This window comes from Aquarana catesbeiana, linkage group LG05 (genome assembly GCF_042186555.1).
Source record: "Aquarana catesbeiana isolate 2022-GZ linkage group LG05, ASM4218655v1, whole genome shotgun sequence".
NCBI lineage: Eukaryota > Metazoa > Chordata > Amphibia > Anura > Ranidae > Aquarana > Aquarana catesbeiana.
In genome coordinates this window covers 108,330,783-108,356,882 of record NC_133328.1, presented here as the reverse complement: position 1 = coordinate 108,356,882, position 26,100 = coordinate 108,330,783, and the positions used below count along the sequence as shown (strand labels likewise).

Below are 26,100 nucleotides of genomic sequence, written 5' to 3'. Positions count from 1 at the left end.
TGTGTGTAAACACACAAATCCTGGCTCTGTCAGGGGAGAGGAGACAGATTGTGTGCTCCTACTAAGTAGAAACAATGATCTCTCTCCTCCTCCAGTCAGCCACATTCCCCCTCACAGTTAGAACACACATAGGGAACACATTTAACCCCTTGATTTAGTGTTAACCACTTCCCTAGTAATCAGTAGCTATTTTTAGCTCTGATCACTGTATAAATGTCACTGGTCCTAAAAAAGTGTCAAAAGTGTCCGATGTGTCCGTCACAATGTTGCAGTCCAGATAAAAATTGCAGATCACCGCCATTACTAGTAAAAATATAAAAAATAAAAATGCCATAAATCTATCCCCTATTTTGTAGACGCTATAACTTTTGCGCAAGCCAATCTATATATACGCTTATTGCAATTTTTTTTACCAAAAATATGTAGAAGAATACATATCGGCCTAAACTGATGAAGAAATTTTTTTTTTTTTTTTGAATATTTATTATAGCAAAAAGTACAAAATATTGTGGTTTTTTTCAAAATTATCGCTCTTTTTTTGTTAATAGTGCAAAAAATAAAAACTGCAGAGGTGATCAAATACCACCAAAAGAAAGCTCTATTTGTGGGGGAAAAAAGGACATCAAATTGTACAACGTCGCAAGAATGTGCAATTGTCAGTTAAAGCGACACAGTGCCGTATCCCAAAAAATGGCCTGGTCAGGAAGGGGGTAAATTCTTTCGGGGGTGAAGTGGTTAAGGCTGTAGTGGACACCAATGTTATGATTTAACTTAAAGAGGATCTCCAGGCTCCTTCAGGAAGAATTAAAAGTCAGCACTACTGTAGCTGCTGACTTTTAATATTAGGACACATACCTGTTCACGAATCCAGTGGTATTTTCACCCCAGCCGATTTTTCAATAAGCTTTTGGGTGCTGCCGCCACCATTTCTTGTAAGGGATACTGGCAGTGAAGCCTTGCGGCTTCATAGCCAGTTCCCTACTGCGCATGTGTGCAGCATGCAGAATGGCCCAGTGGCGGGGGGAGGAGGAGGGTGACTTGGCCATTGGCAGATCAGTTGGAAGTGGAAACGGGTACCTGTCAAAACTGCTCCCCCCCGCCCCGAAAGGTGCCAAATGTGGCAGCGAAGGGGGGGTGGTGGAGGCAAACCAGCAGAGCTTCCACTTTTGGTTGGAGCTTCACTTTAATCTTGAATCTGTTTGAGATATTGATGCATTAATGAGGGGATATTTAGACCACAGCAAATGTAAACCACTTTTCAGACCCCTTGTTTTCCTGGGACCAAATGTTGTCATATCAGAATTAGGTTTCAAGTGGTTGTAAACCTCAGACATGAAATATAAACAAAGCATATCCCTCTATAGTGTGTACTTTTCTCAAACCAGAGCAATAAGTGTCATTTCGGTCTGCTGCCTTGTTCCTCTGCTATCAGCATGAGTCACTTATGACAAGTTTTCCTGACATCAAGAGAAAAATGGTGACAGGGGAGAGAGCTCCAGGTGATTGACAGCCTCAACTCAGTTCGTGTGTGCTGTATAAGGAGGGTGTGTCCCTTTGCTCCAATCAACTCTTAGAGCTCTCCTCACTGATATAACTTCTGCTCTCATCTCCCTGCTTTTCAGAGCCTGGAGATCCGGTGTAAATTCTGCACTTTGAATGAATGTACGGGGAAAGACGGCTGTTGTTAAACAGGTTTAACTCTGTGTTTCATTTATGTGTATCATGAGAGGCCAGTTACTTCAATGGGTATGTGTGAAGGTTTACAACCACTTTAATTTATTTTACTTAGGCCTTCATTCATTCATTCAAAAAAAAAATTAAAGATATTATTTTATTCTGGATTCTGTTTGGTACTTTCTAACTGTTCTTTCAAACATACATGGTCTACATTAAGTTGTGAGGAATTGTATTTATCTTCTTGTTTTTCATATCTATAGTACAAAAAGCCGTGACACACAGTTCCAGTCAAGCAGCTTTCAGCACTGCAATCTGACCAGTCAACCACGAAGGCCATAATTTAATCACAGTTTTGTTAGTTCAGTATATTTAGTGCCACACAAAGGTTGTATTTCAAGTCTTGGCATGGTTATAGTGAACTATTATTATATTATTATTATTATTATAATTATTATTATTATATTATTTCTTTCTCTGACAGGTTTTCTTCAGTGTTGTGATAAGCAGCTATTGTATTGGTCAGGCATTTTCCCACCTTGAAGCCTTTTCTATAGCAAGAGGGGCAGCATTTGGTATATATAAAGTAGTTGATCAGGTAATGCATAACAAATGGGATAATTCATATTAATTTGATAATTTTGGTATCAATTTGAACAAGTATTTATGTAGTGGTAATAACTGGGCTTTGCATGGGATACAGCATGTTATTAGATGTGGGGGAGAGCTGAAAGTTATTTCAGCATGCTAAATAATCCAGTGACTTGGGATCTTTCCCTATTCTCTAGCAAAAAGGGAAGCTTATTTCCACTGGTTGCACTAAAATCTCAGAATTTCCATGCCCAGATTCAAATGAATTTGCAAGCATTCTTCCTCTATTTGCTCGAGTTATACTATTTTGCAAGAGGTGAATGTTTGCAGATACTGTATATATGCAGGATCAGATGTGGTCGATTTCCATATGAAAAGTAATATAAAGAGAAACAAAGTGGGTGTTCTAAGGATGCCCTGCTGGTATTTACATGATAAAAGATGGATCTTTGGCTTGTGAGGACATAATCTCTGTATCTAAAAATGGGGAGAGTTTGGCTGATCTGATCTTCTGACTTGGAGGGAAGTGAGTGTGTAGCAGTTTATACTGTGGCTAATATCCATGAGCCTTTTTCACACACAATAATCATTTGGAGACCCCAGAGCATTTAACCAATACATAGAACTTTGGATATATTCATCTATATCTGCCCCACATTTAAGTGCCTACTACTATTCAGAAATAAATTGTTAAGATGGACTGGCTCCCTCCATTTTTTGGTCTTTGTTTTTGCCTCCCCAGAACCAAACTGAAATTTCTCCTTTTTGTTTTTTTGACTGTTTTTATATATGAACTTTGTATTGAATTAACTGTCACAAGCATATTTGGTAATCTGAAGAAGCGGCATGCTACCGCGAACCATTGCACTGGACAGTAATTCTTCCTTTTTCTGTATGGCTTCATGAGTGATCTGGATCCAATTATGTTTTTAAGATTTTTTTAATTGCTGTACAATAAAAGTTATGTATTTTTTATATATAAGATTTTTTTGTGTGTGTAATTGGACAATCATGTAAATACCAGCAGGCCACCCTTAGAACACCCACTTTGTTTCTCTTTATATTACTTTTCACTATTTAGTTGGGTTAGTGACCTCCTGGAATATTATATTCATGACTCCCAGTGTGTGCTAATGCACCCCATGATTTACTACAATACATCTTGTTGATTTCCTTATAATTCAATTATGGATCAAAATCAACTATTTACCAGGACAAAAGTGGTCAGTTAATCAATTATGGCTCGCATTATAAATATACTTCAAAGAGAATGGAGCAACAACATAGAAAATAACCCTACAGAATCTAGAAATTTGCATATTTTAGTCTGGTGCACCACTGCAAGGCCATTTCCCAGTATCAGGCCTCTTTCACATAGGCGTTCCTTTCCTTCCATTTTTCATCCATCTATTGATGGATAAAAAACAAACAGGAATTAATTTCTATGGACAAATGGATGAAATCCTGTTTACATCCGCGTCCATTCAGTTCCGCTTTTTTAAAATAGAACAGCCAGCGTTCTGATCGGTTAAAACGGAACATAACAGATGTAAACGGATGTTGTCCGTTCCGTTTATGTCTGTTTTTAGGCAAGAAACATTTTTGTGTGCATTTGTCACCTCTGATTGGTTTCTGCAACAATTAAAAAATGGTGCCAAAACAGATATAGACTGATGTAAATTGGACTGAACTTATATAAACTGAACACAACTAAACTGAAGACAGATGTGCAAACTGATGTTAAGGCCCCTTTCACACAAGGCGGACTCCGCTCTGGTCTGCTCTCTGATCCTCACTGAGCAAGCAGATAACTGGTCTATGTCTGCGCTGCTAGTGCAGAGTGAACACAGACACAGCGCGTTCTCCCCTGTGGGTGTTCAGATGTAAACAGACTGCCAGTCCTTTTACCCCCAGCTGCCATCCGATCCGCTAGACCAGGGGTCTCCAAACTTTCCAAACAAAGGGCCAGTTTACTGTCCTTCAAGCTTTATGGGAGCTGGACTGTGGCCAATGGGAGTAGAAAATGTCCTGGTGTCAGTGGGAGTAAACAATGCCCCATCTTTGGTATTAGGGGGGGATAGTGCCCCGTTGTTGTTGTCATTGCAAGGGATAGTGCCCCATCATTGGTGTCAGTGGGAGGAAAAGTGCCCCTACATTGGTGTCAGTAGGAGAAATAGTGCCTCATCATTGGTGTCAGTGGCAGAAATAGTGCCCCATCGTTGGTGTCAGTGGGAGTAATAGTGCCTTATTGTTGGTGTTAGTGGGAGGAATAGCACCCCATTGTTGGTGTCAGTGAGATGAATAGTGCCTCATCATTAGTGTCAGTAGGAGGAATAGCGCTTCATCATTCGTGTCAGTGGAAGGAATAGTGCCCCATTGTTGATGTTAGTGGCAGGAGCTGTGCCCCAATGTTGTTGACTAGGGGGGGGAATAAAGCCCCAAGGGCTGGGTAAAACCAAGCAAAGGGCTGCATCCGGCCCTCAGGCTGTAGTTTGGAAACCACTGCGCTCAGCAGGTGGGGAATGGATCCAATCCGTCTGTTTTTAGTTTGGATTGGATGTAAGCGGGTCCGCTGTTCCATAGAGAACAATGGAGGACCCGATCAGGTCCTCCTGAAAAACGGACAGACGGATCCAATCAGACCGCTTGTGTGAAAGCGGCCTAACTGATGTAATCTGAATCTGTTTTCATCAAATTTTTCTAAGCAAAAAAACATGACTGAACAGATTTTGGTATTCAGCCAACATTTCTGAGTTGTCCTGACATCTGTTCTATACTGAATTAAAATCATTCTGACCTTTCATTTTGCGTTGTTGGTGCTTTACTCTTTATCCCAGTTTTACTTCATTCAAAAGTTTATAGGCATGTTGATCATTGAAATTACTTCAGACATCAAATGTCTGCCAAATCTTAAAAAGAAAGAATTGAATTAAAGCACACACATTAGTATAACTTTAAATTAATTATTCAAAGAGGTTTGGTCAGTCACATTTTCTTTCAGCCGAGGTCCGAATTGCATGTCTGTGCAATAACTAAGATTATTCACATCACAGTCCCCTTCTTAGATCAGTGTCCTCAGTACCCCCTGCACACAATTGCCCCTCCTTTGCATTACAGCCTCCCCTTTACATCAGTATCCTCAGTCGGTCTCCCCCTCCCAGCACACACACACTTTTATATCCACCCTCAACATTACAGATCCCTATCTTTTGATCACAATCCCCCCCCCCCTCCATTTTACATCACAGTGCCCCTCTCACATCAGTCACCCCACTTCACAGCATTGTTCTCAGCCCCCCTTAACATCACACCCCTTCCCCTCCCCATTTCCCATTTCCCCCTTCACAGCAGTATCCAAGCCCCTTCACATCAACCCCCATTTCCCATTACAGCAGTGTCTTAGCCCGCTGTTGCCCGGATCTGGGTCACAGGAGTGCAGAACTAAGTGCACTTCTGTGACCCATAGGAGAAATATGGCCAAAAGAGCTTTGACCATACTTCCCCTTTAAGCTTTAAATAACCCCACACCCACAGTATTCCCTAACCTTTAAGTCCTACACTTACCTGTCCACACTCCTTAAAAACCTTTACTGTGCTGCCTAATTGGAGCTGCACAGCCTTCTCGCGTAAAGTCTCAATCTTCACCATGCATATTCTGTGGAATCCCAATGCATTTCCATGTAAAGACTGTCCACCACTAGTACCAATTCATGTAAAAATCTGAAAGTACAGTTATTTTTTATAGCAGATGGTTAACAATTTGCCTCTGCCTGATGGTTCCAGACATCGGCAATTGACAGCTTTTCAATGGAAGGATACAGACCAGATATTATGAAGGGGAATGTGGAATTAAGAAATATCAATTTTTGTTATCCATCACGTCCAAATGTTCAGGTAAAGTAATCAAGCCTTTTTTTTTTTAAACTTTTTACCCCACACTGATTTTTAAGTCAGTGAAAGATTTTCAGGCATGGAATATTTTTGCATAGTCCCAATTATGCATACCTGGCCGATGCCCTTGAAAGCTAGAAATCACGGATGTAGGTACCACTACTCTATTGATTTCCACTTGCTTCCAGGGCCTCTGCTGAGTGGCCAGACCAGATGCATTGTAAGCACAGGAGATCAGATACACGGCACAGTAGCCATTCAGAGAATGCTTTGCATTTTCTAAATGACTGCAAAAGAGCTCTATGATTGGATGAGGTGGAGAGGTGGGGCAGTGACATTACAGTCTCCACCTTGTCCAACCAGAGAACACTTTGCATTCGTTCAGAAAAAGTTGCCAGGCAAATCAGCCAGATATGGTATATACAGTGGCTAAAATAAGTATTGAACACATCACCATTTTTCTAGGTAAATATATTTCTAAAGGTGCTATTATGAAATTTTAACCACATGTCAGTAACAACCCATGCAATCCATACATACAAAGAAACCAAAACAAATACATTGAGAAATTAGGTTATGTGTAATAAAACGGAATGACACATGGAAAAAGTATTGAACACATGAAGAAAGGGAGGTGCAAAGGAGCGTGGAAACCCAAGACACCAGCTAAAATCTATCAGTAATTAGAAAGCAATCCTGCCCTTTGTCAGTGCAAATTAACATTAGCTGGTTCAGTCTCAACTGTTGGCCTATAAAAAGGTGTCTCATTACCAAGGTGTCACACAAGAAACATATCCATCATGATGGATAAAAGCAAGGAGCTCTCTCAAGACCTTCACAATCGTATTGTTGCAAAACATACTGATGGAATTGGTTACAGAAGGATTTCTAAACTTCTGAACGTTCCAGTGAGCACTGTTGGAGCCATAATCCGGAACGGAAGGAACATCATTTCACCATAAACCGGCCACGACCAGGTGCTCTTTGCAAGATTTTTGACAGAGGAGTGAAAATAATTATCAGAAGAGTTGTCCAAGAGCCAAAGACCACTTGTGGAGAGCTTCAGAAAGACCTGGAATTAGCAGATAAAATTGTTTCAAAGAAAACAATAAGTAATGCACTCAACCTCCATGGCCTGTATGCACGCTCACTATGCTAGACTCCATTGCTAAAGAAAAAGCATGTTGAAGCTCGTTTAAAGTTTGCTGCACAAAATTTAGACAAGCCTGTGAAATACTGGGAGAATGTAGTCTGGGCAGATGAGACCAAAATTGAACTCTTTGGATGCCCTAATACACACCATGTTTGGAGGTCTAATGGTAATACACATCACCCCCAAAACACCCCCATACCAATAGTGAAGTTTGGAGTTGGGAACTTCATAGTGTGGGGCTGTTTTTCAGCATACAGTACTGGCAAACTTCATATCCTTGAAGGAAGGATGAATCAAAAAATGTACCAAGACATTCTTGATAAAAATCTGCTGCCATCTACCAGGACAATGACGATGAAACGAGAGTGGACATTTCAGCAAGACAATGATCCCAAACACAAAGCTAAGGTAACCTTCAAGATTTGAAGACTGTTTGTCATACCCAAGCAATGCATGCGACTAGTTTCTCCATACAGGAGGTGTCTTGAAGTTGTCATTACCAACAAGGGATTTTGTACACATAACTTAATTTCTGAACTTATTTGTTTTGGTTTCTTTGTATGTATGGATTGCATGGGCTGTTATTGACATGTGCTGAACATTTCATGTCAATAGCACCTTTAGAAATATATTTACCTAGAACAATTGTGACGTGTTCAATACTTATTTTACCCCCTGTACATACTGTAGTTACCTAAGTTCAAGCTGGACCGGTGTAACTGTGTAAAAATACTGTATAACATGCCTGGAATCATCTTTAAAACAGAATTCTTCTCATACTTACACAGTTGTAAGCCTGTCAAATTGGTCTTAATATTTTATTAGTTTCCTTTATGTGAATCTTAAAATTATACAAGTTTTTTTTCTAGTCTTTTTATTATGTGCATAATTAGGGGTATTATTAATTTTGCAATACTTAGATTTTGTTTTTTTATTGAAATCACTTCAATTTTTTTATTCTTCAGGTTTTAAAAGGACTTAATTTGATGGTGAAATCTGGCCAAACAGTGGCACTGGTCGGCCAAAGTGGATGTGGCAAAAGTACCATAGTGCAGCTGCTGCAGAGACTGTATGATCCACAGGAGGGAGAGGTAAATATATTTGTTTATTTCCATAGGATTCATGAAAAAAACTTTCTATTGGCTGAGGAAATCTCATCTAGTACTATTTATTCCCTGCATATTTTGTTATCTTTTTTTTTCAGATTTTGGTTGATGGTCATAATATACGGTCTCTAAATGTCAGGCACTACAGAGAGTTAATTGGCGTCGTCAGCCAAGAGCCTGTACTTTTTGGAACGAGCATCAAAAACAACATAAGATATGGGCGAGAAAATGTGACTGATGAAGAAATTGAAAAGGCAGCCAAAGAAGCCAATGCCTATGACTTTATCATGGGCCTTCCTGATGTAAGTATCTCTCAATAAACTAAAAATAAACATTTTTTTGTCCCAATCCAGCTATGCTTAAAGCAGAATTTAAATCCTCTTTGCAGCAGGCCTTGTCCTCCACTTTGCTGCTGGCTAGGTAAGGTAAGGAGCATATTAATAGTGTTGAAACACTTACCTATAACTAGGATCAGGTCTTTCTGTGTACAGTGGCCATAGTTTTCCATGCCAAATACTGCTTGCAGCCACTGCTTAGGGCTAAATCTGTGTAACTGATTGGACCTGTTTCAAAATCAATCTCTTCACATTGCTAGTACCACTCATGCATTGTCAGCATCTAGTGATGATCATGCCAGTCCTAGCATTCATGCAAGTCATTTGGGTATGGGCAGATACCTTACCATATATGTCCATCTATAGTAAAACTGGTGATACAATTGCATATCCTGGCATACTACTTTATTTTTTTCCACACTGTAGAAATTTGAAACCTTAGTTGGAGAAAGAGGAGCTCAGCTAAGTGGTGGCCAGAAGCAAAGAGTAGCCATAGCTAGAGCCTTGGTCCGAAATCCTAGGATACTCTTACTGGATGAAGCCACCTCCGCCCTTGATACTGAGAGTGAATCCATCGTACAATCTGCTCTAGATAAGGTAATGCTGCTTTGTGGGTCACAAATAGGGTGGTTAATGCTTTTTTAATTCCAGCTTAGAACTTGTTTAACAACAATATGAAATGACTGCATATTTTAATTTCAATTATTGTGATTATATCTGACTCCTGGGCCACAATGTGGAACACAACTAAAATACTAAGAGCACCACTTGCTGGTTGAATTGTCAAGTTGAGCCTACTCATCTTCTCTGTGGTTCGCAAACATACCTTGGGTGTTTATTATTATCATTATACAGTATTTATATAGCGCCAACAGTTTACGTAGCGCTTTACAACTTGAGGGTAAACAGTACAAATACAATACAATTTGATGCAGTAGGAATCAGAGGGCCCTGCTCCTTAGAGCTTACAATCTAAAAGGGAAGGTCAAGAGATACAAGAGGTAATAACTATGGGTGATGTGCTGATTGAGAAGATAAATGTACAGTTGTTAGGTGGGGGCCAGATAGGCTTCTCTGAAGAGATGAGTTTTCAGGGATCGTCTGAAAGTGGATAAAGTAGGAGAAAATCGGACGGATTGGGGTAGAGCATTCCAGAGGATGGGGGAGGCTCTGGAGAAGTCCTGAAGGCGAGCATGGGATAAGGTGACAAGGGAGTTTGAGAGCAGGAGGCCTTGGGAGGAGCGAAGAGAACGATTAGGTTGGTATTTTGTGACTAGGTTAGAGATGTAGTTGGGGGCCAGGTTGTGGATGGCTTTGTAAGTTATAGTTAGTATCTTAAATTTAATTCGGTGACTGAGTGGCAGCCAATGGAGAGATTGGCAGAGGGGTGTGGCAGACGCTGAGCGGTTTGTGTGGTGGATGAGCCTGGCAGCAGCGTTCATGATGGACTGAAGTGGGGATAGCCTATTTAGAGGTAAACCAATGAGGAGGGAGTTGCAGTAATCGAGGCGGGAGATGACCAGGGAGTGGATTAGAAGCTTTGTGGTGTCATTGGTTAGGAAGGGGCGTATCTTGGAGATGTTGCGAAGACTGAGGCGGCAAGCTTTGGATAGTGATAGAATGTGGGGTCGAAAGGTTAGTTCAGAGTCCAGGATTACACCTAGGACCTTGGCGTGGGAAGATGGGTTGAGCCGTTGATCTTGACAGGGAAATCTGGGGAAGTGGCACCTGAGGGAGGAAATATCATGAGCTCAGTTTTGGATAGTTTGAGTTTGAGAAAGTGATGTGACATCCAGGCTGATATGTCTGCTAGTAAGTTGGTAATGCGTGAGGAGACAGATGGAGAGAGCTGGGGGGTGGAGAGATAGATTTGGGTGTCATCAGCGTAGAGATGATATTTAAAGCCGTGGGAGGCAATCAACTGACCCAAGGAGGTGGTGTAGATTGAGAAAAGGAGAGGTCCAAGAACAGAACCTTGGGGGACCCCAAAGGAAAAAGGAAGAGGAGAGGAGGAAGAAGAGTTGTAAGTGACACTGAAGGAGTGGTGGGATAGGTAGGATGAGAACCAGCGAAGAGTACAGTCACGGAGACCGAAGGAGTGGAGTTTTTTGAGGAGGAGGGGGTGGTCCACTGTGTCAAAGGCAGCAGAGAGATCCAGGAGAAGTAGTACGGAATAGTGTCCATTGGCTTTAGCCATTAGTAGATCATTTGAGAGTTTAAGGAGAGCAGTTTCCGTGGAGAGTTGAGGGCGAAAACCGGACTGAAGGGGATCAAGAAGTTTATTCATGGTCAGATGGTCGCTCAGTCGGTTGTAGACCAGTCTTTCAAGAAGTTTGGAGGAGAAGGAGAGTAAGGAGATGGGACGTAAGTTGTTGAGATTGGTGGGATCCAGTGAGGGCTTTTTTAGTATGGGGGTGACTAGCGCATGTTTTAGAGAGTTTGGGAAGATGCCACAAGAGAGGGAGAGGTTGAAAATGTGAGTTAGAGAGTGTAGAATCGAGTCAGAGGGTGAGCGTAGCATTTGCGAGGGAACAGGATCCAGGGGGCAAGTGGTTAGATGAGTGCTAGATAAAAGTTTAGCAACCTCAGTAATAGTAGCAGGGTTGAATGAGGGAAGTAATGATTGTGTCTGTGGACATGGGGTGTTGCATGGGGGAGGTTTTTGCGCATTGGTGATCTCCTCATGAATTGTATCAATCTTAGTTTTGAAGTGATTGGCAATCTCCTGGGCAGTGAGTGAGTTGGTGGGTGGAGGCAGTGGAGGACAGAGTAGAGTGTTGAAGGTAGAGAAGAGTTGACGTGGACTGGATGAGAAGGTGTTAATGAGTGTGATAAAGTAGGTCTGTTTGGCAGTGTGAAGGCAGGAGTAGTATTTTAGGAGGGCAGGTTTATATTGTGTGAAGCTTTCCTGGGTCTTAGTCTTATGCCACAGGCGCTCAAGAGTGCGGCTACGTTTTCTGAGACTTCTGGTGTCATCTGTTTGCCAGGTTTGTAGCAGTCGGGGCCTAATTCTGCGTGTAGTGAGGGGGGCAAGCTTGTCTAGGGAGGAAGACAGTGAGATGTTGTATTGTCAAGTTGAGCCTACTCAGCTTCCCTGTGGTTAGCAAACATACCTTGGGTCTTGGGTTTTTGTCCTTTTTGGACATGTCAGTTATTATATATGGGAACCTTTCAGTGGGTTTAATTACATAAGTTTTTTGTCCTGTAATTATAGTTATAATTTTGATATGATTAAAGTCTAAATTAATATCAATTACCATCCAATATATAATTGTATTTTTCTAAGTGAATTACCCTACTATGATAATGAATTGAATTAATTTTAATAATTAAAATGAAATGGAATAATTTATTTAATTCATTATTGTACCACATTTAATTGGGTGGGTTAAAAGATGGTATATGAGAACCAGAGTCACAATTAAAATTTTAAATAAAATAATAAATGACATCGACACCTCAGTCCGGAGAATTTTGCTTTGCTCTATTTTTCTTTTTGTTTTCTTTTTTGTTTTTCTTTTTTGTTTTTATTTTCATTCGATCTTTGCTTGATTTTTGATAGATTTTTGCCTGTTTGACGTGCTTCCTGCTGTGGTATGTCCCCGTGCAGTCCTTTTCAGGGCTTTTCAGGGATTCTCCAAATCATGCACACTTATCCCTGGTTAACCACTTCCGGACCGCCCACCATCGTTATACATTGGCACTTTGAAGGAGTATATCGTTGTTATGGCAGCAGCTAGCTATCCTCTTCTTCAGTGAGCGGTCCGGTTTAAGATAAAAGTGGTCTCCGCGGTGGATTCGCCGCGAGATCACTTTTATCGGTGGTGGGAGAGGGGCCCCCCCTCCCGCCGCACTCCAGTGCCCTCCGCCGCTTACCAGAGCCGTCGGCAGCGGCGGAGGCGATCGGATCCTTCCTGTGGCTGTGCAAGGAGACGACTGAGGGGAAGATGGCCCCCACCCGTCTCCAAAGCATTGCAGGCCGGAAGCTTCCGTCACTTCCGCCCATAGCTCTTAAAGCTCCATTTTTTTTTAATTCTTTTAATTGTCAACATTTTTTTTATTGCATTTTAGTGTAAATATGAGATCTGAGGTCTTTTTGACCCCAGATCTCATATTTAAGAGGTCCTGTCATGCTTTTTTTCTATTACAAGGGATATTTACATTCCTTGTAATAGGAATAAAAGTGACACAATTTTTTTTTAAAAACAGTGTAAAAATTAAAAAAAAAGGTAAAATAAATGAGAATTTTTTTTTTTAATGTGCCCCATTCCCGACGAACTCGCGTGCAGAAATGAACGCATACGTGACTAGTGCCGCATATGAAAACGGTGTTCAAACCCCACATGTGAGGTATCACCGTGATCGGTAGAGCGAGAACAATAATTTTAGCCCTAGACCTCCTCTGTAACTTAAAACATGCAACCGTAGAATTTTTTAAATGTCGCCTATGGAGATTTTTAACGGTAAAAGTTTGTCGCCATTCCACGAGCGGGCGCAATTTTGAAGCCTGACATGTTGGGTATAAACCTACTAGGCGTAACATTATCTTTCACAATATAAAAAAAAAAAAATGGGCTGACTTTACTGTTGTCTTATTTTTTAATTCAAAAAAGTGTATTTTTTCCAAAAAAAGTGCGCTTGTAAGACCTCTGCGCAAATACGGTGTGACAGAAAGTATTGCAACAACAACCATTTTATTCTCTAGGGTGTTAGAAAAAAAAATGTTTGGGGGTTCTAAGTAATTTTCTATAAAAAAAAACTGTTTTTAACTTGTAAACAACAAATCTTAGAAAGAGGCTCGGTCCTTAAGTGGTTAAAAATCCGAGTTTGAGTTGAAATATTTCATACTCTAAATATTCCATTTTAATTATTATACTCTCTCTGCTGGTTCTTTGTAGTGACCCCTGCATCTTTTATATTTGTGTGTCCCCGTCTGCTTTTTATATTTGCGTGTCCCCGTCTGCCTTATTTAGGGAGCCTTTACACACACCTATCCCTGTGCAGATTTGAGTTCAATATTTTCTCTCATACAGATTGAGATTTCCTATTCATGGTCCTGTGTTCACAGGAGTATCGGAGTTATGCAGTTGTAGGTATATGGTTATCTAATGTGTCTAATTTAATGTGTCGGAATTTGGACTGACATGCCTATGTGGGTGGCCCCTTACATGTGATTCTTTAATTGATTGATTTTCTCTAACCCCATATATATGGACAGTCACCCCACCTTCTGGCAGCTGTCTAAGATGTCTAAGCACCCTACAGTGGTGTGAAACGTGTCAGTACTTTTGTCCCTATGCCTCTGATGTCTCTGTAACCATATAGATTTTATCGTCTTCAATAAAGTTGTTACAACGGTGTGCGGCCGTCCAGCTTTTTCTTAATTTCCTCATACCTTGGGTCTAGTATGCAGCTTAAGGGTCAGATAATGGTAAATTCCATCAGAGACATCTCACTCTGGTATTCTGCTTTCTGTCATATACTCTTTAAGGGCCAGTTCACACCACATGCAGTCCAGTGCTTTTTTTTTTTTAACCAAAAACACATGGAAAGTATATTATATGGTTTTTAATGGCATAGTTCACACCAGTGCTTGCAGTTTCCAGAAAAAAAGTAGAACATGCTGCATTTTTCCTGCACTAGAATGTACTGGAACGCACCGGAATGCACCAGAACGCACCTAAATGCAGCAAAAATGTACTGGAACACACATGCCTTATTTAAGGATAAGAAAAAAGACTGGGAAAAAATGCACTGGACTCCATCAAAAACGCGTCAAAAATGTGCATGCAGAAAAGCATCTGGAACGCATTCGGACTGCATTTCTATGGTGTGAACTGGCCCTAAAACATGTTTCAGGATTCCCAAGTCTAACATGTTACTGTAAAAGATATGAATACTCCAATGTGATTTTTTTAGGCCAGCAAGGGTCGCACAACAATTGTCATTGCTCATCGACTGAGCACAGTATGGACAGCAGATCGTATTGTAGTTTTGGAGAATGGGACTATTGCTGAACAGGGAACTCATGGGGAATTAATGATGAAGAAAGGAATATATCATTCACTAGCAACAGCTCAGGTACAATTAATTATGTGAGACCAACAATATTTCCTTGTACTGAGATAAAGTGTATATTGCTATTTCAACTACTAAGAAATAAACTCGCTAAATGTGTTTTAGGAAAGTTTAAAGGTCAAGGGTATGTCAAGTAATATTTTGATGGTATCTGCTTGGTCATCTGTGACAGACCAGTCCTAGCAGTGATCCTTGTTGCAGCTTATTGCACTTTTATTCAGTGCATGTTGGAAAGTTTCTGTGATTGAACATTCAGTTTAAATTAGCTAAATATATTCTGGGTGCAACAAAACAAAAGGTGTGCAAAGTCCTACTTTCCTTTTTTTTTTTTACAAAACAGCTACAGCATGAGTAGAAAAGCACGTCCACTGCCAGCATGCTGCAGTGAAAGTTGCCAGATCTCAATATAGAAGCAGTGGTATTTCTGCAGAAGTCACAAACATCCTCGGTTGAATCACATCTATAACTATGCAACTCTGACTCGGCAGGGGGCATATCTGACCTCTGTAGAGAGACCCCTGTTTCCATACAGAGAGCAAGAGTCCAATATTTCAGTTTGAAAACTGTGTCTTCTTTGTAAATAAAATAAGCTTATAATACTTTGAACACAATGAGGGAATGTTACCAAGATAGGAGCAGATTGGTCACTCCGCACAGCTGCTGTAGATTCTGTCTGCTCTGGTTTCAGTAAATTCTCCCCTTTTTGTTTAGATGCACCTGAAATGTATTTACCTGATTTAAACTGAAAGTTCAGTTAGGCTGTAAAGCAATTGTAAACCACACCCTTTGATGCTGGTAGATCCCTGTTTGTCATGCTGTTGCTTTGACCTCAATACTTTCAGAGTCACTGAATTAATGCAAGTATACCTGTTTCATGACAGGTGTCTTTTAGTTGGATTGGCTTTCTATCATTTGTAATTCCCATGATTTTAGCCAACAAAATACAACATAGTAGCCTCTTTTCCTATGGGTGACAGGTACCCTTCAAACGAAAAGCCTTAAAGTGGATGTAAACCCGATTCATGAAATTTGGGCTGGGCACATATATCTGCAGTGTTTTCTTTTCTCTCTTCAAAGCCCTAAGTCCCATGGCTTTCTCCTGCTCCGTTCTTCTGTTATCAACATGATAACGTTTGACAAGTTCACCGACAACTGTGATAAAACCAGCCTGAATTTTGTGTCAGGGTGGGTGCTATAAATAGATTAGCAGGGAGCTGGTCTATTCACAGCACAGCTCCGCTAGTCTCTGCCTATGTGAAGAGGGCGTGTGTGCCTTTCTTCCAATCAGCTGTCTCCCAGTGTATGGCAAGAATCCACACCCACGGGTGAACTAGGAATTAAACAGTATATAAAGCTGAAGACTGCAGATATACATGTAAAACTTATGTAGGGAGATTTGTTTCATCTCTGTGTATCATCTGAGGCTGTTCACTTCACTGGGTATATGTGAGGGTTTACATCCACTTTAAGCTAATTTTAAAAAAAGGTATAGCCTTATTATATATCTACTTAATAGTTGATAAAACACTCACCACATGATTTAATATAAATGACTGCTCTTATTTTATTTTCCAGTTTATACAAGTAGAGGAGGATAACGATGAAAAAGAAACAATTAATGATGAAACACCTGGAACACCCTCTGTCACAAGGTCTCCAAAGCACAAATCCACAGCTCCGAATAACATCACAGAGGAAAAAAAAGAGTATGAAAATGAAGCTGATGAGGTTTGGTTTTACACTTATGCTTTTAAGGAAACCGGTACTGACAGAAATTGCATAGGTCCATCTTTAGCAACTTCTGAGTATCAAGTACGCAGTGGGCGCAGTCAGAATTCTCCATATGCAAACTGTATTGTTTCAATTCAGTTAATTAGAAACTGCCAAAACAGTAGGATCACCATGGAAGAAAGGCAGCCAGCATTGTCATAAGGAAATCAGCAGTCCCCTTTACTATAAGTTTCCTTTAAAGTGATACTAAATTTAGGGTTAAAAAGTAAAACTCTACTCAAGTATATATTATTAACTCAAAAAGTACCTTCTGTTGCTCTCAGCCACCTCCAAATCTTCAAATTCTTTTTTTTTTTTTTGCTGCTGTAATCTGACTTTAGTTACAGGGTTGCTACATTAGTTCTCCATGGTCCCAATGTATGCAGCAACAGAGCCACCCACCCTTGCTTACTTCAGAGCTAGACTATGGGATTTGCAGTGTGCTCCAATGTTCATGTAGTAGGAGCTGACAAGTTAGGTTTAGTTCTACTTTAAAGTTGAACTTTACCCATAACTTAAGCAAGAAACATACATTCCACATTAATAATATTACACTACTATAATAATTATACTATCAAAATTAGTGTGTGCTCTAAAATGCCTCCAGCATTGCTCCTGTTTCTTCTTAGGGCCCTTTCACACTGGGGTAGGAGGTGCGTCGGTGGTAAAGCGCCGCTATTTTTAGTGGCGCTTTACCGTCGTTATAGCAGTGGTTTTACCCACCGTTAGCGGCCTCGAAAGGGTTAAAAACCACCGCAAAACAACAGAGAAAGGGTTAAAAACCACCACAAAGTGCCTCTGCAGAGGCGCTTTGCTGGCGGTATAGCTTCACTGCCCCATTGATTTCACTGGGCAGGAGCGGTATACACACCGCTCCTTCACCGCTCCAAAGATGCTGCTAGCAGGACTTTTTTTCCCGTCCTGCTAGTGCACCACTCCAATGTGAAAGCCCTCAGGGCTTTCACATTGGAGATAAAGCAGCGGCACTTTCAGGGCACTTTGCAGGCGATATTTTTAGCGCTGTAGCGCCTGCAAAGCGCCCCGGTGTGAAAGGGCCCTTACTGGAGGCAGCAATTTTGCCAAGACCCCCTGCACAATAGTTAATCTTTAGGCTGTCAGCTGATCAGCCTCTGCAAATTTGGCACAGCGCTTAAAAATAGAGAGCAATTGAGCATGTGCAGAGCAGGATGAAACAGTGTATTCTTGGATTTTAAACAGTATAGGGACTTATTTTTAATGTTTTACATAGCTATACCAGCAAAAGGGGCCAGTCTGAAGTGATCTAGCAGGACTTATGTTTCTAACTAGAGTTCCACTTTAAGTAGCTTGTGTTTTGTTCCAAATATACAGTGCCTTGCAAAAGTATTCATCCCCCTTGGCATTTTTCGTGTTTTGTTGCCTCACAACCTGAAATTAACATGGATTGTTTTAGGATTTGCATCATTTAATTTACAGAACATGCCCACAACTTTGAAGATGTTTTTTTTAAATTGTGAAGCAAACAACAAATAGGACAAAATAACAGAAAAAGTCAATGTGCATAACTATTCACCCCCCTAAAGTCAATCCTTTGTAGAGCCACTTTTTGCGGCTATCACAGCTCCAAGTCGCTTTGGATAAGTCTCTATGAGCTTGCCACATCTTACCACTGGGATTTTTGCCCATTCCTCCTTGTAAAACTGCTCCAGCTGCTTCAAGTTGGATGGTTTGCGCTTGTGAACAGCAATCTTTATGTCTGACCACAGATTTTCTATTGGATTGAGGTCTGTGCTTTGACTAGGCCATTCCAACACATTTACATGTTTCCCCTTAAACCACTCAAGTGTTGCTTTAGCAGTGTGTTTGGGGTCATTGTCCTGCTGGAAATCACACACAGAGTGGTACAGGTTTTGCTCAAGAATATCCCTGTATTTAGCACCATCCATCTTTCCCTCAACTCTGACCGGTTTCCCAGTCCCGACTGCTGAAAAACATCCCCACAGCATGATGCTGCCACCACCATGTTTCACTGTGGGGAGGGTGTTCTTTGGGCGATGTGATGTGTTGGGTTTGCCCCAGACATAGCGTTTTCTTTGATGGCCAAAAAAATTTAATTTTAGTCTCATCAGACCAAAGCACCTTCCTCCATACATTTTGCGAGTCTCCCACATGCCTTTTCGCAAACTGAAAACGTGCCATTTTGTTTTTTGCTGAAAGTAATGGCTTTCTTCTGGCTTATTGTCTTCCTATGTACAGATACTCCAGTCTTTGCTGTGGAACTCTGCAGCTCCTCCAGGGTTACCTTAGGTCTCTGTGCTGCCTCTCTGATTAATCCCCTTCTTGCCCGGTCCGTGAGTTTTGGTGTGCGGCCGTCTCTTGGCAAGTTTGCTGTTCTGCCATGTTCTTTACATTTGGTTATGATAGATTTGATGGTGCTCCTAGAAATCATTAAAGATTTGGATATTTTTTTATAACCTAACCCTGACTTGTACTTCTCAACAACATCGTCCCTTACTTGTTTGGAGAGTTCCTTGGTCTTCATGGCAGCGTTTGGTTAGTAGTGCCTCTTGCTTAGGTGTTGCAGCCTCTGGGGCCTTTCAAAAAGGTGTGTATATGTAATGACAAATCATGTGACACTTAGATTGCACACAGGTGAACATCATTTCATTAATTATGTGACTTCTGTAAGTAATTTGTTGCACCAGAGCTTTCTGAAAAATAGTGTTATGTATATATTTTTCTAATTTTACTTCACCAACTTAGACTATTGTGTTCTGATCCATCGTATATAATTCAGATTAAAAAAAACATTGAACTAAAGGCTGTAATGTAACATAATAGGTAAAAAGTCAAGGGGGTGAATACTTTTGCAAAGCACTGTAGCTGTAGTGCACTTGTTTGCTATCTCTTAAACACAGAAAGCCTACAGTAAAAAAATAAAAAAAGACAACAGCACCAAAACTACAGAGAATAGAAGTTACTCGGCATTGGCTTCAAGATGTACACTCCTACACCCCTCCTCACTGACTGTATAAAAGTTTATTCTGCTGGGTATTACACAGATCTCAGATAAAAGTATATGTAAAGGCTTTTTTTTTATAAAGTGGTAAGGGGTTAGGCCCTTTGTCAAGTTTTTGTTGTCTGTATTCCCACTCCATCTGTATATGGTCTTTAAAGGAAACCATTGACACAATTGAAGATGAGGAAAAATCCAAAAATCTGAGTTGTCAATGCACAAGAGGTGATGAAGAATCCTACAATGACAACACAAGTTCTGTGATAACTTCCTACAGTGGAAATTCTGTTCACTTTGGAGAGATTTCCTCTCATTTCCTGTTGTTCCTGGACAGGAAATTAAGGGGCATTTCCACAGCTGGACACAGACAGCAAAAAACAACATAATACGGATTTTAACCTTACCTACTAAATAAAACTAAAAGATAAAAGTTTTGACTTCATATACAGTACATTTTAAAGTAGAAGTATAAGCAAAACTTTTTTTTCATTTTGGATAGAATAAGAGAGAGTTACAATCCCTGTCAGATTATTTTTTGCTCTTATAGGTCCCATTGGAGAGATTTACCTTCACTTCCTGTCCCATAGCCAAAAGAGGAAGTGAGGAAACCTCTGCAAATTAAGGGAATTCCTTGGGGCCCCCCAGGTCACCAGAATTAATGTTCCCATTGAAAAATGTCCCCTCTATTACTTTTCTGGGGACAACCCAAAATTTGAGGTTTCTTTTACTTTCACTTTTGATTATAATGGTAATCAGGACATATAAACAAGGTGAATCTCCCTAACGGGGGCACAGACAGCAACAGAAATCTGACAGGTGTTCTAATCCCTTTCCACTCTATCCAAAACTAAAAAAAAGTTTTTGCCTTTAGTTATGCCTTAAGGAAACCTGAATTTTGATATGCTTTCAGTTGTTGCCTGGAAATGCTAATTAACACTAAATACCATTGTTTTTCCCCCTATATTTGCTGCACCATGTCTTAAATGAACAAAAATGCAATACATAGTAACATCTATGTGTTTATTTTTAGAAAGATCCTCCAAATGTTTCGTTTTTTAAGCTTTTGAAATTAAACCAATCAGAATGGCCTTACATTTTGGTTGGGACATTGGCGTCATTGATCAACGGAAGCAGTCATCCCATGTTTTGTATTTTTTTTGCCAAAATTATAGCTGTAAGTATTTAAGGAGGTTCCATTGCAACAGCACTTTATGGTTTTGTCATCATTCTTCTCTGAATGTACACAAATGTATATGGCTCTGTCTAAAACAACATTATAAATAAATGTAATTTCCTGTTTTGATAGCTCTTCGGGATTGATGATCCTGATATGATAAAACGAGAGTCTGATTTGTACTGCTTTGCCTTTTTAATCATTGGACTTATAGCCTTTGTCACCAATTTCCTGCAGGTAAGATGCTCTGCTCTTCATGTAGCACTGTTATGTTGCATTAATATAGGGCTGCAATTGTTATGCTTTTTCTGCATAGGCTAGTTATCACTTCTTTTGTCACTGTATAGTGACCCTCAGGCTTCATTTCTTTCTGAGCCACTGATCTTAGCAAGTATGCTTCTGAAAGTCAGAAATCTTTATTTGCAAACCTGTTAAAGCAAGAGGTTAGCATGATAGCCAGTCAGTCTTCAATTGGAAATCTTTATATTTGATACATAAAATGTTTACTTTAACCACTTCATGACCAGGGGTCATTGAAGCCTAGATGCCTAAACTAAATTTAGGAGTTTTAGTATGGTTAACTCTCCAATATTTATATGATTAATCTGCCCACCTAAATAATTTGTACAGTTGTATATGGATATGTAAGGTTTTCTGGTGCACCCCATTGATTTTTTTTGTTATAAGGTGACAACTCAACAAACAAAAAAAAAGTTTATATGCATTTTTGGTTGTTTTACAAAGAACAGCTTTTGATCAAACTATTATTAAATTGATCAATTTTTCTTTGTTTACACACTGTGTGACTTCTAACACTGTACTTCTTTTTGTGTGCGCAGTGAGTGCAGAGGGAAATAGAGGAACAGTCCCATCTACAGGATGGAGAAATGTAGATGTAAACAAAGTTTTATAGCCTGTATGTAATCACAATGATTCATTTTTTGGTGATCACAAAATCAGGAACCACACTGATTGGCTTCTGATTTCTCATTTAGTCCTTAATGTCGCGTACACACAATCGGACATTCCGACAATAAAATCCTGGATTTTTTTCCTTGTCAAAAGAAGTTTATTGAGTATACAATGTTATAAAGATACATAAAGATACATAAAGTAAGTTTACAAGGATCTATAAAGTAAGCTCATTGTTTTACAGTAGGGTTTATATAGGTAAATATCATGAAATTTCAAATATTAAACATTGGGTTCACGTAAACCTAAATTAAAGATATATATCATTTCCTTAGTTACTTTTGTAGGTATTTAAATGATTTATACCTACTATACATATTGTTTACAAGTAGAGTGTATATAGGTCAAATAAATTCTGATAATGAGCTTTAATCGTAAGGTGGAGAAAAGGAAAGAGAAAGAAGAAAAAGGGTTGAAAGGTAGAGGTATGGTCCACAAGGTTGTACCGCTCGTCAGTTTATTATTCTTTTTAGTTCTCTTTGAAGCCTTAGAATGGGTGTCTCTGTAAGTCATTTAATCTGTTACCATGGCAACAGGACAGAGTCATTGAAATTTGACAGGAACTGTTGTTTTATCCAAGGATGCCAAAGTTTTTCAAATTTTGGAATTTGATTTTGATCGATGGCTACCATCTTAGCATGGGACATTGTATTATTCATTCTGTGAATTGTTTCTGCTAGTACCAATGTAGGAGATTTCCATGCCTTGGCCACTGTTTGTTTTGCAGCCGTTATTAGTTGGATCATAAGTTTGAATTGAGAGAGTGTTAACCATTCCGGTTTTAAATTAAGTAAAGTTAAATATGGATCTGGTTGTATTATTTTTTAAAATATTTTAGATGCAATCACGAAGACTTCCTTTCAGAAGGTTTGGATTACTGGGCACGTCCACCATATGTGTAAATATGTGCCTATTTCTGGGCATCCTCGAAAACAAAGAGTTGAGGTATTAGGTGAATATTTTGCCACTCTAGCGGGTACAAGGTACCAGCGAGTTAGGACTTTATAATTTGTCTCCAGTGCCAAGATGTTGGGTGAAGATGACTTAGATGTGAGCCATATATTAGACCAGTCCGTGTCTTCTAATGTTCGTCCCAGGTCCTCCTCCCACCTCTGAACGTAAGAGGGTCTATTAAGATTTGCTACTCCATATAATTGATTATAAAGTGATGAAATTGTACCTTTAGAAAATGGATCTTTTGTACAGATTGATTCAAAAATGGATAATTGGGATAATGGTGTATCCCCCTTTAGGAATGGTGTATAGAAATTTTTGATTTGGAGATATCTAAATATCTCAGAGTTTGGTAGATCATATTTTTCTCTAAGCGATGGGAATGAAAGGAATGATTTAGATGCTATGAAGTCATTTAGTGTCTGAATGCCTGATGTTGTCCAAGCTTTAAAAGAATTTGGGGGGCGTGGCTTGGAGCCGAACGAGAATGGCTGCCTGATCTCCTCGCTCTGTCCCACGGAGGTCCTGCAAGCTGCCTAAAGGAGCCCTTAACTGCCGCTCACATGGGGAAACCAAAGGACAAAACATCCCAGTCCTGGTCCCGATCCCCCAGGGGCACGGATCCGCTCTCCGGACATAACATCCCGGAAATCTTCCGGCCGCGATCACGCGAGGCCCCGGCTTCATCTCCGGCCTACTCCGGAACACGCGCCTCAAGCCTCAGCCCTGCCAGGAGAAGCTCACAGCGTGCAGAGAGCCCATCTACCGCCCGACCACTTACCATGGATGATCTCAGGTCGGTGGCCACAGATATAAAAGACTCCTTTGCTGCTGCCTTTACAGATCTTAGGAGGGAGATTCAATCGATGCACATGAGGATTGATGACCTAGAAACAACCACTACCCGCCATGATGCCGCCTTACAACAGATACAGCACTCGTCCCAAATCTACAACAGCCAGCTCAGAGATCTACACAGGCATATGGAGGATTTGGACAACCGCGGACGTCGCCATAATGTGAGGGTAAGAGGCATACCTGAGTCCATTGAGCAGAATCACATTATACAGGCCACTATCCAGATTTTCAATGACTTACTGGGAAGACCCCCCGAGTCCCCCATTGAATACGAGCGTCTACACAGAGCTCTCAAACCCAGAGGCAGGGACTCAGACCCTCCCAGAGATGTGATATGCTGCCTAGTAAATTTCAGATTGAAAGAAGACATACTAAGAAGAGCCAGAGAGCGCCGCAGCTTAATGTACCAGGGTGCAGAAATCAAGATTTTTCAAGATCTGTCCCCCATAACCCTACAAAACAGAAGAGACCTACGTCCGTTGCTCGACCTACTGCGCCAAAAAGGGATCCAATATCGCTGGAAATTTCCCTTCTGCCTGTCTGCAACAAATGCTGGACGTACTGTCAATCTGAAAGTCCCGGAAGATCTCAGGGGGTTCTGCAATACTCTGCAGATACCATTCATTGAACTCCCGGACTGGTATAGAGACTTTCGCTCCCCCCAGCTCCAAAGAACCAACTCCATGGAAGCTATCCCGGTGAGAGATGAATTCCACATTAGAAGGCGCAGATCATCCTCTCCAAGACCATTTCCTCAGAGGGAGCAGCTGGACAGAGACCGACAGAGCCCAACAGCGTCCCCAGCTCACAGGCGGGCTCGACCAGATCAGCCTTAATCAATCCTGTCCAAATGTTTAAAAACAGCACTCATGTTCAGAGTTACAGTTTCTTTTAGGTCGCCACCCCAACCCTAGCTCCAGGACCATAGCATCAGAGCAGAACAGCAATCCGATCGACACTTGAAATCCACATGACAGTGGCCTACCTCAAACCGGACCCGAACTGGATCCACCAGATACAGACAGACAACAATACACTCCTACAAACCTAGAAACCCAGGAAGACCCCACGCTACACACCTCCACATCAACTCAATTCCAGGACATTCGCCTCGAGGACACATCCCTCACCCTCAGGCCCCAACAGAACTCAATCCACTCTCCTAAGTAGCAGAACTTAAGCCGCTTACATCCTCAGTGAAATTCTGTCTGGCTGAACAACAGGCCACCACACAAACCACCAACATCCTCACTCAACTGCCAGCCTTCACTGAGTCCAGGAATGACAGCTTGCGATGGACCCCCCCTTCAATATGGTGTCATACTCCACAGCTCACTACACCACTTGAGTATCCCCCCACCATTTCCCCCTCTCCCCTCCCCCCCCACTTCCCTACCCATCCCAACCCCCCTTTTTCTTCTCAGGTACCTTCTCCAGACTGAAGACGACGCAACAAAGAAACAAACTGAACCTCTGGAACCAAAACAAGTCAGATGCTTAACGCACGGTATTCCACCATGCGCTGAGATACATTTAGAGTTCTCTCTTTTTTTTTTTTTTTTGGCCCCCTTTTGTTCTTTGTTTTTTTTTTTTCTGTTTCTCCCCTTTTTCTTTTTATCCCATCAACTTGATTTACTGCTTTTGAACATGCTTATGTTGAATGTTTTGATTTGTTTATAGGAAAGAAGAGGGGCTCATCCCACATGGATAAAGGCTTTTTCCCTACCTGACACACTCCTATTTGCTTTACATTTGCCAGGGACGTCCATGAGGGATGAGCCTCCTAAGGATAGGCAGGTTGTATTAAACCAACCACTCTAGGGCCACAGCCACTGAGTTGTGTACAGTCTACTAGACACCTACTAAAGACCACTTCATACCTAATCTACTGCTAAATTTTGCTAGGAACTACCATAGACCGCTATGGGAATGAGCAACTGCTCGAGGTACAGCTCTATCCTAACTCGCTGTCTAGCCTGCACTTAGACTAATCCTTACACGTAAACATCCATGGATCCTTATTTATTTTCCCCCCCATAGTCAAATGCCTCCCCAAATTATAGTGAGCTAGCCTCGTAGAGGCTGCGCCACCTCACGCCCCCAGAAAGCCTCAATACTTACCACAAGCTCATAATCTACACTAAAACCAACCTTTCTTCAAGATTATGGCTGCTGCTAGTTTCAGTTTTATTTTTAAGATATAACTATAGATGGTCTAGCAAAGTCACTCTTCCTGAGCCTTTGTACTCGCTGTCCAGGTGGCGACCTCCACATGTTTTCTAACGTACCTAGTTTATTGCTAGGACCACAGTTTATTGTTCAATGTTCCAAATGTCTATATTATTGATTGTTTCTGCTTTCACATCATCAATCTGAGATCTTTAACCACACATTCTCCCCTTCATACGTAAGCAGGCTCCCTCCATACAAGTCGAATAGACCCAGGATGACCTCCCACGGACAGAACGTCTCTCGAACCTTTCTTCGAGCCCCTTCCACTCCTCCACACAACAGGACAGTGACTATCCTAGTTGACCCACACCGGACGT

At 40.9% G+C, this 26,100-nt stretch overlaps 1 protein-coding gene across 4 annotated transcripts in view; it reads left to right on the top strand.

Moving 5' to 3' along the window:
- The window catches only part of LOC141144399 (ATP-binding cassette sub-family B member 5-like), a 307,989-nt gene that overhangs the window by 188,547 nt on the left and 93,342 nt on the right, over nt 1–26,100 (top strand). For all 4 annotated transcript variants that reach the window (XM_073630051.1, XM_073630050.1, XM_073630049.1 and 1 more), the window contains exons 10-18: nt 2,159–2,272; nt 6,049–6,159; nt 8,275–8,400; nt 8,514–8,717; nt 9,177–9,347; nt 14,670–14,831; nt 16,404–16,556; nt 20,624–20,767; nt 20,900–21,004. In XM_073630051.1, the coding sequence (XP_073486152.1) occupies nt 2,159–2,272; nt 6,049–6,159; nt 8,275–8,400; nt 8,514–8,717; nt 9,177–9,347; nt 14,670–14,831; nt 16,404–16,556; nt 20,624–20,767; nt 20,900–21,004 (1,290 nt within the window). The remainder of the gene's footprint in view (nt 1–2,158; nt 2,273–6,048; nt 6,160–8,274; nt 8,401–8,513; nt 8,718–9,176; nt 9,348–14,669; nt 14,832–16,403; nt 16,557–20,623; nt 20,768–20,899; nt 21,005–26,100) is intronic.